The sequence below is a fragment of the Electrona antarctica genome, assembly GCF_951216825.1.
Source record: "Electrona antarctica genome assembly, chromosome: 11".
In the NCBI taxonomy this organism is placed as follows: Eukaryota; Metazoa; Chordata; class Actinopteri; order Myctophiformes; family Myctophidae; genus Electrona; species Electrona antarctica.
This window is the reverse complement of record NC_136792.1, coordinates 41,712,296-41,729,532: the sequence shown is the minus strand read 5'-3', so window position 1 is coordinate 41,729,532 and position 17,237 is coordinate 41,712,296. Positions and strand designations below refer to the sequence as shown.

The following is a 17,237-nucleotide window of genomic DNA, read 5'->3' as shown; positions in this document are numbered from 1 at the left end:
GGATGTGACGCATCACATGATGCCCAAATAACAAACCGTCACTTGATGTTGGCATGGTACTAGACTAGTGACAAACCAAAGTTCGTTTGTCTCCCATTTGCACTTTATATGTTTTACATGTTTTTTTAAACTCGCGTTTTACTATTTTATAATATATTAACAATGCACGTCATGTGTGTCGTAGAAACAAATGTGTGTGTGACTGCACCAGCTGCTGGCCCGACAGGAACATAAGGCTAACCAGCTAACTAACTGCAGTAGAGGTCTTTGTTTTGAACCCTAACCCAAACTAAAGGTCTGTAAGAAGAATGTGTTGAACATGAAGAGAAAAGTGGTCAGATTGAGACTCAGTCCCAACGAAGAGGCTCAACTCATACGAGAGGAACATGACAGGAGGAGAAAACTACGAATACAACAGGTATATGCTCTCTGACTCTGGGTGTATGTTTTGATTGATTGATTGAAATATTTATTAACAGTTTGCAGAATTACAGTACATTTCAAGCACAAACTCAATACAATAGGTTATGGTTCAAGCCAAAGTTATACTTTATATTGTTAATGTTAACATTTTGTTTTGTGTACATAAGAGTAACCTGTATTTTTGTTTGGCTTCCTTAAGACAAGACAGCAGCATAAATAGATTATAACAACAATAATAAGGATGATAAAACCGTAAAATTATTTTCTTTAGAGTGCAAAGATCTCATTTGCACTTCTTTACCCCCTTTGTTGCAATTATTGACTCATAATCTTGCACGTCTGACTGCCTCTAAAGCAGTGGTTGTCATAGCCGCAATTTGCAACTCTATATTATTTTTATAATGGGATGAATCTAGAGTTGCAATACCCTCCATTGACTCCCCATTCATCCAATTAAACTCTCCAACATCGCATCTCTAGGCCAAGCTTGAATTATCCTTTTTCAATCTGCCGAGCTTTTGTTTCATAAAAATCCACCGTAGACATGTTATGAGCTACTTTCTGTCAAGAATTTCTCTGCAGGTGAAGTGTTGGCGTTTGGAAACACTCGTTTTTATTAACAGGTTGCGCTGCTGCCTCCTGCATTATGTGCAAATGCGAAACGGGCTGTACGCAGGGCCGTTGAGTGACTTCGTCTTCCAAACTCCACGTAGAAAAAGAATCACCTGCAGAGAATGTCTTGACAGAAAGTAGCTCATAACATGTCTACGGTGATTTTTTTATGAAACAAACGATAGGGGTCTGAGGACCCTATCTCCTGTCTAGGTCAAGGCCTAGGTCCAGAGGACGGTCTTGAACCTCCCTCAAGGACCCCTGGCGTTCCCCTGGGCTGGACACCCATGTTTTGAAAACCATGTTTATAAATGTGCAGCTTCTTCAACCATTTCTCATGAGTGGATGTCCATCCATGGGCTGATGTTTGTTGAATGTCCACGCAGGTGCGTGAACAGCAGCGGAACATCGCGCTGCACATCCGCAGCGAGGTGCAGCGGAGACGGGAGAGAGAGCTGCAGAACCTCGAGGATCAGCTGAGGAGCGACTGGGAGCGTCAGAAGAGAGAGAGGATAGAGACCCTGCAGAAGTTATACCAGCAAAGCCTGGAACAGCTTGGACAGGGCCACAGGAGTGCAAAAGAAAATGTAAACATTGTGCCTATATATATTATCATATAGTACACGGCTCAAATCCTCAGTGTTAATTTAATTTAACTCTTGAGAGCATGCATAATGTAACCAAACAGGTTACATTTCTTGTTCTTGGAGATACGAATGGATAAATTAACATATTTTACTGTGTAATAATCATCAGTAGAAAGTAAACCATGCTGCATTATGCCATCATAGAATATGAAAAATGATTTATGATTTACTTATGATTAGATCCCTCAACTGTGCATTTATTTTTAATTATTTTTGAGCCAGGAACCTGACTGGGCAGCGATAGCTCAGAGAGAAGAGGAGAACCAAGCAAAAGCAGAAGAGCGTTACAGAGAGGCCCTGCAAGAGCTCAAATCACAGAGGCTAAAAGACCATGAGGAGCAAACTCGGTGAGCATTACAGTCCAGAAGAGGGTTATTTCATGACATGACATGTCTGACTGCATTTCAGTCTAATGCTCTCCACTTTTACAGTTTCATCACAGCAAGGAAGAAGGCGCTGCAGGCAGAAAAGGAGAGGGCAACAAAAGTGGCCAGCCTCCCACCACCTCCACTGCGCCCCATTGAGGTGATATGCCAGGCTCACAAGCCTCCCAATTGTCAAAACACAATTTAGAATGACATAGTAGACTAAGAGCAGATTCACACTGCAGTCCGTTTGATTTAAACTGTTCCCGAATACGATTGCCTGGTCCCCGCTGTCCATGATTCACATTGGCCTTGATTCTTCCGCCCGAGTACACTTCATTCAACTGTATTCAATGCATTCACATTGCAGCGATCCGTATCCGAGTACACTTCATTCAACTGTATTCAATGCATTCACATTGCAGCGATCCGTATCCAAGTACACTTCATTCAACTGTATTCAATGCTTTCACTTGACTTCACGAGTACACTTCAATTGGTCTCGAGACTATACCCCCATGTGGTCCCGGGAATGGTTGGGTGATCCGCTCCCGGGAACGGTACGCAGCATTCACACAACCTCAACATCTGCCAAGTGGTCCCGAGCCCCCACCCGGGACCATAGTGTGAATCTGCCCCAAGCCTACTGTTAACCGACAATATTGGATAATGACATTTGTTAAGTGAATGTGGCAAACAAACAATATTACATTTAAATTTAGAATAGGGCTGAATGATATTGGACAAAACAAATCTCACAATCATTTGGTCTGATTATTTTGGGGGTGACTATTGTTGTTTTCAGAATATGTTTTGCAGCATTATTAATGTGGATATGGTGTTATTAATTCTACTTTGCTAGAACAGATTATTGTAGGACATTTGTTTGTTTGTTTGGTATTATTAAAATTACTCTTTATTGTTCAAACAGAATATAGACCCCAAGAAACAGCATGTAGTGAAGAAATCAGATGTGAACTCCTTCTCTGCAACCTACCACCACATGCCTGAGACCACAGTGGATAGGGAAGTTGAGTCAACACAGGTACGTCTTTCCGTAATCCTGAAGCTGGCATCACATTTGAAATGTCTGTTGCAATGTACCGTACTGTATAAATCAAATATTCAAGAAGGGATAATAAAATGTTTTAGCCGATCTACAAGCTCACAATGCGCTGCAACGTTATGCATTGTTAACACGGCTCACAACGCATCACATCGTGACTTTTGAAAATGGTTTATTTTATTATAATGGATTATTTGTTATTCACTGTCTGTACTGTTAAGATGAATCAACATGGAAAAGGCTTTTATCTTACAGACCACAATTTATTTTAAAGCAATACTTTTTACTATTGTAGAATGGACTGTTCCCTTTTAAGTCTAGATCTAGAAAATAAAGCATCTAGAGAACCAGAGGTAGAAAGATATCCCAAAAATGTTCTCCACTTGATATGTGCATTGTTGATGATTCTACAGCCCAATGCCCATGAGATGGCAGAACAGGAGGCACAGAGGCTGCAGGAGTTGGGGATGGAGGCTGAAAGGGGGAGAGAGGAGCAGCTGGAGAAGGCTCGTCTGAGAGGAAAGCACGCCCTGAGGAGAGAACGCCTCACTCAGGTATCATCAGAATATAATAATACATAATATATAATGTACCATTTAGGTAGGGGATTTCTAACAAATGGCATACCCACTGCTGCTAAGGTTTTGTTTGGCTGCAAACATTCCTTTTACAGAAGTTTGTGGGTCTTGCCTTTCCTTTTAAACCGTACTTCGGTCTTGTCGTTGTATACATTTAGTTTGTTCTTTTTATTTCATTAAAATCCAGTATTATGTTGTGTATATTTCATTACTGTCTTGCGTTACCTATGTAAATACATGCAAATGCCCTTTTCTTCTCTAGGACCGTGATCGTTTCCTCACCGAGCTGGAACACATGCAGCAGACAGACCTACTGAGAAGAAGACGCCAAGTGTCCCAGATGCCTGCTCAGATCTTCCAGCCTCTGTACAAGAGACAAGAGTTCATGGTGGACTGCCAGAGGGAGATGGAGTTCGCTTTCGAGGACATGTACACAGGGGAGAGGAGTAAGAATACATGTTACCCAGGAAGTTTGGGTTTACAGCTCGCTATAGTAACTAGTTGTCTTTAGGTTTTTCTTACCATTTTATAGTCTGTTGACAATTGAAATTAATGCATAATAACACTACAGATGTATAATACAATATTGTGGTCTGGATTTAGTTCACCTACAAACTAACTAATGTCTACAAGGCCCGGATAACACATGGGGAAACTGGGGTTTACCCTGCTTCTGTGGTATTCTATTGAGCCTTGCCTTTCCCTGTATGTATCCACATAGGGGTGAAAGGTGACCTGTTACTCCAGCTGGTGCCAGAGCCTCTACCGGCCCAGTCCACAGACAGCCAGAATGAAGACCTGGACCTGACCCTGGACGATGTCACCACAGCAGAAGAGACAGGCCCTGATCAAGAGCAGATGGGACACCTGGGGCAAGAAACGGGTAAAGAGCTTGGCTCCTCCCCCATAGCAAGTTAAGGAAGTGGTACACATGGTAGCTTTAGGATCTATACCGAAATATCAGCATTGTTGTTAAAATAACATGTCAACAACATGCAAGGAAAAGTGATTTAATTTTTGTCCATGGGTTTTGGGCGTTTTGTCCAAACTGTACGATAACCATACTAAAATGCATACACAGCTACTCTGAAAACGATGTTCTCTCCTGACATATCAACAATAATGTGTATAATATATGTGTAATCAGTCCTGACTTTTTGTTGTTGTAGTGGAGTCCTCCCTGCCAGCGAGGCCTGCTCCCAGACGGGCATTGAAGAGGCTCCTGAACCGCATCAGGACCCAAAGAGACCACCAGTGGAGCAGCGAAGCAAGCCTCGTTCCCACTGGCCACCCGCCACCAACCACCACTGAGGATCAGGTACCCGAACATGACTCGACTATCGACACAGGCTCTTTGACTAGTGAGGAGAGAGTGCGACCATGCACTGCCAGCCACAAGCTCCTTCAGCCTTCCCACTCGCCACCAGGTACATCTGCTAGAATCAAATCTTTTTGTTAATATATACTTTTTAAAATCTTATCTTATCTTCCTTTTATTTCCTGTTGGTCAAGTAACTTTGTAACTGTTCTTTGGTGACAGCGAATGTGTTTTTGTTTTTTAATCTAACCAGCACTGGAGACTACAGAGGAGACGGTTGTGGCAGGGACATTGGTTCTTCCTGACATGCTGGCTAACAAGATGCAGGAATTTGAATTGGAGCGACAGGAAAGGGTATGTACCCATTCAGAGCCACAGGCTTGCACTGATTGCTATCTGTTGATGTACTGGCGAACATTTCTGCCAGTATCTCGCTTTATAACCGTCAACATTACAGACTGATTAATTTGTTACCACCAGCAATCTAAGATAATGTTGAGATAAATAGGAAGCATTAATGTCCTCCAGGAAGAAGAGCTAGAGAGGGAGAAGCAGCAGCAGATATCCTTACTCCAGAAACTAGAGGAGCAGAAGGCCAGGCTGGAGCAGGAACTGCTAAAAGCCCAGCAGGAGAGAGAGACCCTGAAGGCTGCTGTAACCCAGGACCTACCTGTCTGCCAAGCGGAAGTACCCGTGAGTGTCCATGACACACACACACACACACACACACACACACACACACACACACACACACACACACACACACACACACACACACACACCCCTTACATCCTTTTCATTGGAAAGGACTAAAGGGCTAAGTAGACCTTTGGCAATATGTGCTATTATCGGATTTGGTATCTACCTTAGTTGTGAAGTAACCATATAAGTCAGCCAAAATGTTTATTTGGGCACTAAGTAAGGATCATTTTTTCATGTGTCAAAATCGGTATAGCACACTTAAATTGTTTTACTTTGTTTTCCTGCAGTCTATGCCTACAGCAGCTGAAAATGACCGCACCACAAGGATCAGAGAATACCAGCAGCGACTCCTGGACCAGAATAAGTGTGTTTTAAATCTACTGGCTAGTGTTATCAATTATCATCAGGGTTTTTTTTTCTTTTTTTCCCCCAGCTAAATAATTTATAGAAAGTAAATGAGCTGAGTAATAAAGGGTTATTGGACAAAGTGGCTGGTATAGAAAAGGTAATCACATCTATCAAAAGTAGATTGTCTATTTGTATACAATGTTCTGAATGTTGTGTGTCTTGAGTTTAGAGTTCACAAACGATCACTGGAAGTGGCTCGCCAGCGACTGCAAGAATACCAGCGAAGTCTTCAAATTCGTAACATGGCCATCGCCAGATCAGCAATGCCCCTAGCTGTACCTCCAGGCCTTGTTCTCCCTCCCACCCATAGCATTGACCAAACTGTACCTCTAGTACCCCATTTGCAGCCTCTCAGTGGCTGCACAATGCTACCCTTCATTGCTGAAGCAAATGGTAAAACCCAGGTCCCAGTGATAATCCCTACCAGAGAGTCAACTGCTGTGCCATTGCCTCCCCCACTCTCAGGTCCTGGTTGGAATTCAGGACCTGGTGAAGTTGTTGACTCCAGAGCCAGATCAATGCTATTGGAATCTGCAGCAGTGACTCTCAGGGACCAAATAGCCCTGGATGCTGTTTGTCTGACTATCAACACAAGGGAGAGAGTGACAGAACATCTCCCTGAGCGACTAAGAGCCTCCCCAGACTACAGACCACTCACAATCCATCCATCAGCTTGCAGTATTCCTTCCCCACCTACTCTCCCTTTTGTACAAGACATTAACCAAGGTATTACAAATCCACCAACACCGGCCTTCCCCCGGGCGATGTCAATGGTGACCAGGGTGTGTGATCTGGAGAGGCAGCGGCAAGAGCTACATGAGGCTCATAGTCGTGCGCTAGCACAGAGGGAGGCACAGCAGAGGGAACGGGAACTTCGTCCTGAGAGACTAAGACCTTCTTCAGTCACCACAGCCTACCCAGACCATAGTCTACTCACAATCCAGCCAGCAGATCGCGGCACCCCTCTCCCACCTACCCTCCCTCCTGTCCAAGTCATTAACCAAGGTATTACACGTCCACCAACACGGGGTTCAGAGAAGCCTGCTGGGATTTGTGAGCAAAGCTTTCCCCAGCCAACATCACTGCTGCCCAGGGAGGGTGATCTGCAAAGGCTGAGGCAAGAGCTGAAGGAGGCTCATAGCCAGGTGCTACGGCAGAGGGAGAATGTTTCACAGCAGCAGAGGGAGCGGGAGGAGGCGAGACGGAGGCAAGAGGAGGAAAGGGACCAGATGAGAAGGCAAAGGGAGGCCCTGCAGACTCTATTCAACAGTGATGCACAGGTGACTGGGTCCTGGGACAAATTTTGGCTGTTTTTCATCAACATGTTTAAAATTGTACAGGTTGCTACATTTTCCCCAACAATGCGTAACATCAGGTGATTTCATGAACTGAAAGAGCCAGACAGATATATTGGTTTGACTTTATTGATGACATCATTGTCGATTCTACGACAATATTGGTCAAATTATTGGTAATTGATCATCTGGCATTGGCCAGGCTCTTCTCCAGAGCAGGGCTCATTTGCAAATTGAAAAAGTTGATTTCTTCACTGTACCATGCATTGCGTCTTATCCAAAGCGCTTTACTGTACATTGTGCAATACACTTTATCCATTCACACAACCATTCACACGCCAACGGAAGAGGCATCCATGCAAGGCAATGAAAGCATGTTATTCCGAATTCTAAACGGCAGCGGTAGTGATTTCTACCGCTGCAAAATGTCGGAAAACTAAATGTCTGAAACACCCAAGTCACCTTTGTGTATATTCCTACTGCCTAAGTAGTCCATGCCCTTTTCAGACCACCACCTGTCACAGTGCGGCAGTGGAAAAGTTTAACTTTTCTCAACTTCTGTTGAGAAAACGTCTGTTTTAGGGCCTAGTTTCATTTGAAGCTTATTGTTTTTTTTCCACTATTTTATCCATTCCCCATAGCCTGCTCCAGAGGCTGTTGACGAAGTTTCAGAGGACATTGGTGCCATGCGCCTCAAACTTCTGTCATCCCTGCTCAAAGCAATGGAGGAGGCTAGTGGAGGCTCTTTGTCACATCTACAAGAAGACGGTACTACACACAGCCAGCCACCCACCAGTGGTAAGCAAATAGTGTCTTTCTTTCTGCTGGTTTCCCTTAAATTCCCATGCCAGAAAGTTAATTGTTTCATTGAAATTTCTAAATGTTTTTTTGTGGCTTTCGCCTTTATTTTTTTTATGGAGTGATAGACAGTAGGCTGACAGGAAATGGGGAGAGAGATGGGGGGGGGGGGGTGACATGCAGTAAAGGCCGTCGGGATCGCGAGTCGAACCCGTGGCACACTGCCAGACTGGGATTACCAGCCTGGACCACTGAGCCACGGCCCAGGTCACCTTTTAAATATTGCATAATTGTATTGATTTTTCTCATTTTCTTTAGCTCCCACCACCGTGGCTGATACAGCTGCCCCACCACTGCACCTCGCTCCTCGGCCAACCAAACCCCCAGTGGCCCGGGTCAGGCTGGGCACCATAGAGATCACATCACAACATGAGCTCAGTGCCATTCAGGAAGTGGAGACTCCAGTCAATACCAGCATAGTCATTGGTGAGCCAAGAGAGGCCTACTGTTTTTTTTGCAGAAACTGTTGAGACAAGGTGCTGCATTATATAAAAGTCATAGTTTAGAGAGGTGAGGTGCTCAGTTGTTGTAGAAAAGAATACTTGAGATTGACTATAGAGATACTGTGTAACGATTTGCAGGATTTTTGGACATAATCTGTAGGAGTAATATCAAATTTGTGTTTTACAAAAGTCGGCCTCCTGGTGGCGCTATAACTGGAAATTTTGGGGCAGAGACATCCAGGTAGTGTGTGACAAAAAAACAACACAACAAACAGATTAATTAGCTTCCCGGTTCTAAGGGAAGCAATGACTTGTATTTCCATAACACAACTTCAACTACTGTGTTGTGAGTATTACCGGTATAAGCACACAGAATGTATTCCTGGGTTGGGCACTTCGCAGAACCTTTACCAAACCCACGATCAGTGTGCATTGCATGGGTTTTTCTTTTGTGAACTTATTTAAACCATTGAAAGGTACTATATGAGTTTAATATTCCATTTTGTCCACAGGTCCAGAGGACAGTGTAAATGTGCCGCCATGTATTGTAGACAGTGTCGCATACCCAGAGGAAGAACCAGAGACCTCAGTGGTTTCTCACTGGTCTTTCCATACTTCCTCTGTTTCGAGCCGAGGGGATCTGTCTGCTGGGAGAGGGACTGACTCTGAGTTGGCCTCGGGGGAAGGAAGTTCCAGCAAGATTTCCTGGCGAGAGAGACTGCTGATGGAGGCAGGGACCTCCCCAGAATCTGGTACTGTATATAGTTGATGTTAAACGCGGACTTGTCCCAATAGGTTATCTATGTCAGGGGTTCTCAACCCGTGGGTCGCGACCCCTCGGGGGGTCGCCAAATTATTTTGGGGGGTCCCCAAATTATTTTTTTTTAAAAATGGGTTTTTTCTTTTTTTTTAATGCAACTGAATGGCTGGAAAGTGGAAATGAAGAGTTTACATATAGTACACATAGTACATGCATACACCTTCCCTAATGATTATATCTGGTTTCAGTATTTATTTATGGTGTATTGTCTCTATTATTAAGGTTATTGTAGCAGTCAATTTATATTGGGGGTCGGGAGGGGGCGGGACGGGGGTCCCGAGACATTGCCAAAGCATTTCTGGGGGTCCCCAGGCAAAAACGTTGAGAACCCCTGATCTATGTGATCTATAATAAGGTGTGGAAATATCAGATAATATCTCTGGATGGCTCTTAAATGTATGTGCTGTGAAACCCTGCATCAATGGATCTGTACTAGTGTCGCCACTGCAAATGTATTTACAGTATATGTGTTGTACTTGTCCAAATAAACATGATTTACATGTTATTTGTACACATGCAGGGAAGTTGCCACTCACTCCTAAACATTTGTGTTTCAGAATCACTCCCTCCAAACATCTCTCAGTCCTCCTCTGACTCAGGCAGAGGAGGTACTTCTTATATGGGTCCTGCTATCGACTGCTGCAAATCCCCCATAGAGGTTAGTTCACCAACTAAAACAACACCTTTATCTGTGTGCTGAGTTGCACACATTGTAGTTCATGTATTGTCTCCCTCTGAGGTTCGCCACTGTGTGGATCAATGATGAAAATTAGCCAAATCTGAGGACTTGACACTGGTCCATGATTATGCTTGAGGAGCATAGTGTGTGTGTTAAGTGTTTACATGCATGTGTGCGCCTGTTGGTGTGTGTCTGTGTATAAAGTCTGTGTGTATCTTTGGAGAGAGAGTGTGTATGCTGAGCGATGATGCAAACATAAGCACCTGAAGTGTATTTAAAATACACTTTGTGAGGGTTTCTACACTTGAACTGAGCTCAGTCTGTAAAATTGCATGTTTACTAAACCTTAGAATGACACCAAAAGAACCATTATCCCCCCCCCCCCCCCCCTTACTAAACCTGTATCTTCAGTCTACTTATAGACCGCCTGACCCTGACTTCTCCACCACCATCTCCACTGGCAGCTACGTCACCTCCGATCCTGAACAAAGCTCTGCCCATTCAGGTGAGGGAAACGAATCTGTGGCAATGCTTGCTTGTTTGTCTTGCTCCACTTGTAAATGCATTGTTTTCTTCTTTCCTTCCACCTCCCTACAGATGGCTCCCAGCATCTAGCCACCAGGTCTGGTGCTGAAAGAGGAGCGGGTGCTGCAGACTCACTACATTTCACCCCTATGTCCAGAGAAAGCTTTTCATCTCAGGAGGAGTCTGCATTAGCCACTCCTCGTCCAGCCACAGACGCCCTGTTCCATGACAGCAACATCCATCGTATCATAGATAAATACACCAGGGAGCTCGACTTCTCCTTCAGCACAGGTGGGAATGCTTGATTGCCATTTACTAGAGTCTTGACCGATGCCAAATTTCTGCCTACCAATTATTTACACTATTTTGGTTTAATTAGCACAGCCATCCAAAACAAGAAGGAAGAACAGAGCGACCCACAGGCTGGCGCCATTGTCCATAGGATTGCATTGTGGCTCGATTACCCAGAAGCCCTGGGAAGCGAGCGTCAGTTTTTTTTTCCACGTGATCCAAACGTGTGACGTATCACACAGTGTCCGTGGAAAACCATGTATGTCTTAAAAGTTATCAAAATCTGCCGATAAAACAAATAAAACATAAATCGGGGAAGTCGGGTTCGGCAGGGAAAGAGGTCTTTATCAATTAGGTCAGGAAAGTCATGCTTGGGAGTCAATGTGTTAAAATACAACAAATGTGTGTCTGGGAGGTGGGGGTCTCAGCTTTTGTCAGATGTAAGAATGGGGCTCCAAGGAAAAAAGGTTGGGAACGATCAATGGATAAAAGCGCATTTACCTCATTGAATGTTTGTGTATTCGTTGTACCATAATGAACGCAAGTGTTCCTCTTGCTTCCATCTCCAGTGTCCTCTCCAGACAGAGGTGGCTCCTATGTGGAGGAAAACGGCTCCTCGGTGGTCCAGCAGTCATGGACGGGAGTTCCAGACAGTGGATACAATGTGGAGGAAAACGGCTTCTCGGTGGTCCAGCAGTCATGGGTGGGAGTTCCAGACAGCGGATACAATGTGGAGGAAAACGGCTCCTCGCTGGTCCAGCAGTCATGGACGGGAGTTCCAGACAGCGGATACAACGAGGAGAGGCCTGTAGACTCTCAGTCTGTCCCCTCAGAAACGCCTTCAGTTGCACAGAGACATGTCTTGGTGTGTTTTTATTTCCCCTCATGAGTCACTCACAGCCGATTTAGTCATATTGTTTCATGGGATATTTATCGAATGTAACATTTGATAGCATGTCCTTTTCCCTGTCTTTCAGGAATGGGACAACACAGTCAACCAAATCTTGGCTCGCTTCTCAGGCCATGATGCCTCTTCGCTGGCCGATAACCAAGAGCAGGACACTTCTTTCAGGCCACTCATTGGCCAGCTTGCAGATCAGTCATCCTGCCTATCTTTCATGCCACTCATTGGCCAGCTGGCAGATCAATCATCCTGCCTAGCCTCAGACCAGAGAGACTCGACCATGGAGCAACTTACTGGCCAACAGTCATCTCTTTCATCCATGATAGGTCCTCCTCCCCTGCATCAACCATCAGCTCATTCGTCAATGGTTGCTCCACCGCCAGGTCAACCATCAGCGCATTCAACCATGATTGGTCCATCCCCAGGTCAACCGACGGCACATTCATCCATGATTGGTCCACCGCCGGGTCAATCAGTCTCTGTAAGCAGCACGGACCAAGGTGGATGGGACTCCACTTTGAGTCGTATCATGGGCAGACTCTCCAGTCTCTCCCATCATGGCCTGAGTGGAGCACAGAAAGTCTATGCTGCTGGCCAGCTGACTGGTCAGATGGAGTTGGGGCAGTCATCTGTGTGGTCGGATGAAGGGCAGGAGAGCCACATGAGACCACTGTTAGCGGAGTTGGACGAGTCTTCTGTCCAGAGGAGTGGAAGTTCAGGTAAAGGATGGGTGGTATATTTATATTTATGGCTGTATAATATTTACTTTCCTTATAGCTTCTCTGCACCTCCTTACAGGGGTGAAATTAACAGCAACCCTTGAAAATGTTTTTGAAGTTCCCATTCTAAAAACAAGTTTCAAATCAATAAGTTAAACTGGTAGAATTATTTTATTTATTCATTGTGACAAGTGAAAAACACAACACAAAGTGCCTGACAGTGGTAGTTGCACATGTGAGACCTAATGTTTGTCTTTGTGAGAGTTGATATGAGATCATATTTTAAGTTTCTGAAACAAAGTAATTTTGTGCGTAGGTGAGAGAACCAGCGTGGATCTTGCAGCCTCGGTCACTGTGACATCTGCCCCAGTTGTAGGTCCTGATGCTCAGTCTCTCGGTCCCCCTGTCTCTGGGCTGGATCCACAGGATCTCGGCTTGCAAGCCACTACCCGTGCATCAGAACTGGACCCAGAAAGAAGTGAAGGCGAGTCACTTTTACATTCATGTTCAGCTGACCTGAAATTGTACTGAATTTATTTAATTCAGGTCCAGATTCAAAAGATCTTTATTCAGTAATTACCAATGGTTTGATAGTCTAGTAATCTTTAATGTCAGACCATTTGAATATAATATAATTTATACTTTATTGTTTCAACAAGGGGGAAACACAGCAAAATTAAGTAACATTATTGTTTCAACAAGGGGGAAACACAGCAAAATTAAGTAACATTATTGTTTCAACAAGGGGGAAACACAGCAAAATTAAGTGACATATTTCTGTAACAAAGAAACATCTCACAGTTGGCTAATACCATACATACCATGCATTTAACTACAATGTTTAAATTATTAAACTATTATATTCTATAAACAGTCTTTGTATGGTAACTAAAACTATGTGGGCACTGCACTTTTACCCTGTTTTTTATTGTTACAATTTTGCAATTGATTTTGAAAAGTGCTTCAATAACATTTGTATTAGTGGGTGTATCACCGATAGGGGAGCCATATTAACAGTTCTCCTCACTCTCCTTCAGTGTTTCCAGCCTCAGACTCTTTCCACCCTCTCCTGGCGGAGGTCACTCACAACGAGACAGTAGACCCTTCCATGACATTTCACCTTCCTGAACAGGAAACGCCCTCTACCTCACCTGAAGGAAGTGAACAGTCGGCTATTGAAGTGTGCAATATCTTGACATATTCAACGGAGGAAGATGAGATGGGATCAGTTGCTGAACCTTCAGTCATGTCTGACCCGTCCCCAGACCGTCTTCGAGCAGAAGAACCTTCTCTCTCCCAAACTGGCCACAGAGCCCTCCAGGAATCATTCGATCAGCTCAACATATCCCCGTGTCATCCTCACACATCTGTAGACTTTGTCTCTCCCATTGACCAGGAGGGGGAGCTAGTAGCTCTCAGCCTGCCTAGTGGTGATTGTCCACCAACCCCAAAAGCATCACTGCTAGAGAGAGAGTCAAATGTTCAAAATCAGAAAGAATACAACCATGAAAACATCTGGGAGCAAATAGTGGTAAGTGTTAAATTTACATTGTAGTTCATGAGAAAGTGGAATATGAATATATTTTTTTATTCCACTGACTCGGTGTTGTGTTATTAATACTTTTTCTCATTTGGGAGTGTGTTTTTTTATGGTTTGCATTCATATGATCGGTTGAACTCTTAATCCCAGCCCACACCAATGATTCGCAACGCAATCACGTCTGAATTGACCCATTCCCAGTTGGTGCAGTTTGCCGAGCAATACTTTCCCCTTCCAATCAGGGCCGTGTCGGTAATGAGAAGGGGATCCTGGAAGAATCTCAGTTAACATTGGTGAGCCTGGCAGACACCACACTGGAGGACCAAGATACAACCACCACTGACGAGAAGGAACACGAAGGAGAGCTCAGAGAAGAGGAAAGGATGGAATTACAGAAAGGCCAAATAGAAGAGGTCTGGCAAATATTGTGTTTGAAATGAAACCTTTCCCCCGCTGTAGACTTTCACTGACTACATTTCAGTTGTCCAAAAAGTAAATTTAGTATTATACATCTGGAACAAATCTGTTCAGTATTTCCAAAATGCTGATTTTTGTTATCCTAAATCAAAATACTATTTCACCAGCATTGCTTATGGTTAAAATGATTTTCTTTAGATAATCTTATTTTCTAGTCATCTATTTGGTAAGATTTTGGAATTACATTTTGCCCCTATTCTTTTTGACGAGTCTCACTACAACACTGGTATTCTTTTTAGCAGGTGGAACCAAAAGAGGAGAGTGTTGTTAACTTTGAGGAGGAGAGAACCCAGCCGCACACAGGTGAAATTCATAAAGCTTGGTCTATTTGATCACATTGGCATCACATTTTTTTGTCAATTGTCTTTTTGTCCACTCCTGATAAAGACAAATCTAATTCTGTGTTGTGGAGATAAAACAAACAAATAGATGTGACTGATAATGTGCAGGACATTATTTGTTTGTCTCCTTGATTTACAGAGATACTCCCGGAGTTCCAGTGGAATGCCACTTCGGGATTACAGGAGGACTTCCAACAGAAACGTAGGGCTCTGCTTCAAAGATCTACTAGAAGGGTGGAAGAAATCAAGGCTAAAAGAAACCAAACTTTGGCCCAGACTAAGGTCCACGTCCAACCTGAAGAACAGCCTAAAGCCAAGGACATTTTTTCCTTGTCGTGCAGAGCCAGGTCCATCCCAGGACGGGCTGAGGACAGGACCACTGACACTTCTCATGTCACTTTAGTGGATTCCACACACAAGAAGCCAGAACTTTCTATTCCAGGTTCCACACACAAGAAGCCAGAACTTTCTATTCCAGGTAAGAACAAAGTTTTACTGAAGTGGCCATTGAAGGTAATTTAATTTACACAAAATCTGCCCAATGAATATGAAAGATTGCATATATCTAGGGTGTATGTCTACATACGTACATTTTTTTGAGTGGTGTAAACCACTCCTACAACTGGCTTTGTTAGTCTGTCTGTCTGTCTGTCTGTCTGTCTGTGCAGAAAAAATGAGCATGGTTGCTACGGTCACCTAGTTCACCCGGGTGAGATTTTTTAGTAACAGTTTGCAGAAAAAAAGCACAAAAGTACAGTTCAATACAAGGTCTGCTAAAAGGATTAAAAACCCATCTAATAATGGGTAATCCAGTAATCCTACAGGTGCTGAGAAAGCACAAGTGATAGTTAAATAACATTGGTAAATAATAACCTCAAAGACGGATACAACAGTGAACAGTCCATGTTCAATCTACATGTACTGTAACTTGGGTCCCATCTCTTTCTTTCAACCAGTGAGTGATTTGAGGCTGAAGAAGGTGGGTGAGGTGAAGATCTGTACGCCTGAGCAGAGGAAACTTGACGCTTCAGAGATGCACCAGAGAACACAGAGGTACAGACTGCTGAGATACCTATTTGTACCCAGAGATGGTGATGTGATTAAAAAAAGTTAAGGTTCTATATGCTTATGGACCTGTTGGGAGTGCACTTTCCACCCTTAAAACAGCTTAAGTGCCAAGGACGTTAAGACTAGATGGATCTAATTATGCACTGGTTGCCAGAGCCGTAAAGACGGCTTTTATCACTTTTAATGATAATTGTTGGATCACATTAATAAAACATCAGCATCTTAATCTGAACCATATAAATTAGGTTTTCTCAGGGTTTATGTGGGGTTATGCTCCTTGAAATATGTGACTGATGGACTGAAAGTCATTTAAGAAGTATGCAGTAATTTAATCCTATAGTGATATGAATCCAGAGACAAAGATCTAATTGTTTATACATTTAGACTTTGTCTTGCTATTAGGGCTAGCTATGCACCTCATTTAATTTGGGTTAGTACGATGCAATTAAATGCCTGTAATAAGTATGCCAAAGAAGTACCTGATCCAACCATTCCTTGTTGGATGACGCATGATGAACTCTTATTCACCTCTGTATGGTTTTCCATCTATCTCCAGGTTGTATGACCGTCTGGAGGAAGTGAAACGCCAGAAGGAGTTCAAGGGTAGGCAGGACGCCTGTACTAAAAATCGACTGAAGGCCAAGGAGTTCCACCAGGTAAACTCTTGTTAAATCTATGTTGAACTTTGGTATAACCTTGAGTTGTGTACTGTAGCTAAATCCAAATATTGTCTGTCATTATGAGAAAGTCTTTTCTATTTCATGTAAAATGGCTGCTGTGTAAAGGGTCAATAAGAATTACGCTGCTATCTATTTCTCCACAGAAAACCTTACAGAAACTCCGAGCTAAGAAGACCCTGGAATGACGGATATCATTGTTTTGTATTTGACCTTTTTAAAGAAACATTCTAATTGTACATGTATTTTTATTTTATTTTTGTATTTATTTTTGGAGAAAATGTTTTTATTTCAGATACTGTTGAATACATAACAGCTGAGTCTAAATTGTCTACATTTATTTTAACTTAACTCATAATTGTTTGTTTGTGTGTGAATTCTCTGGATGACACAATGGTTCCTTCCCACATTGGTCAAGTATTGATAAGCAGAAGCACTTTACACATGATAATTTAATAAACATTTTTGATACATTCAAATA

General features: G+C 43.3%; 1 protein-coding gene across 3 annotated transcripts; it reads left to right on the top strand.

The window, feature by feature from the left end:
- The first annotated feature begins 4 nt into the window (after window positions 1–4).
- Window positions 5–17,237, top strand: cep295 (centrosomal protein 295). Of its 3 annotated transcripts, none has more exons than XM_079514688.1 (29): window positions 5–418; window positions 1,422–1,622; window positions 1,905–2,029; window positions 2,114–2,207; window positions 2,979–3,092; window positions 3,527–3,667; window positions 3,954–4,137; window positions 4,413–4,574; window positions 4,861–5,118; window positions 5,263–5,363; window positions 5,538–5,702; window positions 5,999–6,075; window positions 6,289–7,399; window positions 8,056–8,212; window positions 8,531–8,698; window positions 9,228–9,467; window positions 10,093–10,193; window positions 10,626–10,719; window positions 10,812–11,030; window positions 11,600–11,895; window positions 12,008–12,653; window positions 13,024–13,137; window positions 13,691–14,184; window positions 14,436–14,606; window positions 14,910–14,973; window positions 15,151–15,489; window positions 15,968–16,064; window positions 16,636–16,735; window positions 16,903–17,237. In XM_079514688.1, the coding sequence occupies exons 1-29, from the start codon at window positions 320–322 to the stop codon at window positions 16,942–16,944; spliced, it is 6,174 nt and encodes a 2,057-aa protein (XP_079370814.1). In that variant the 5' UTR covers window positions 5–319; the 3' UTR covers window positions 16,945–17,237. The 3 variants fall into 3 exon arrangements, with proteins under 3 accessions (XP_079370814.1, XP_079370813.1, XP_079370812.1); XM_079514687.1 differs by having other exon boundaries at window positions 12,970–13,137; window positions 14,913–14,973; XM_079514686.1 differs by having other exon boundaries at window positions 12,970–13,137.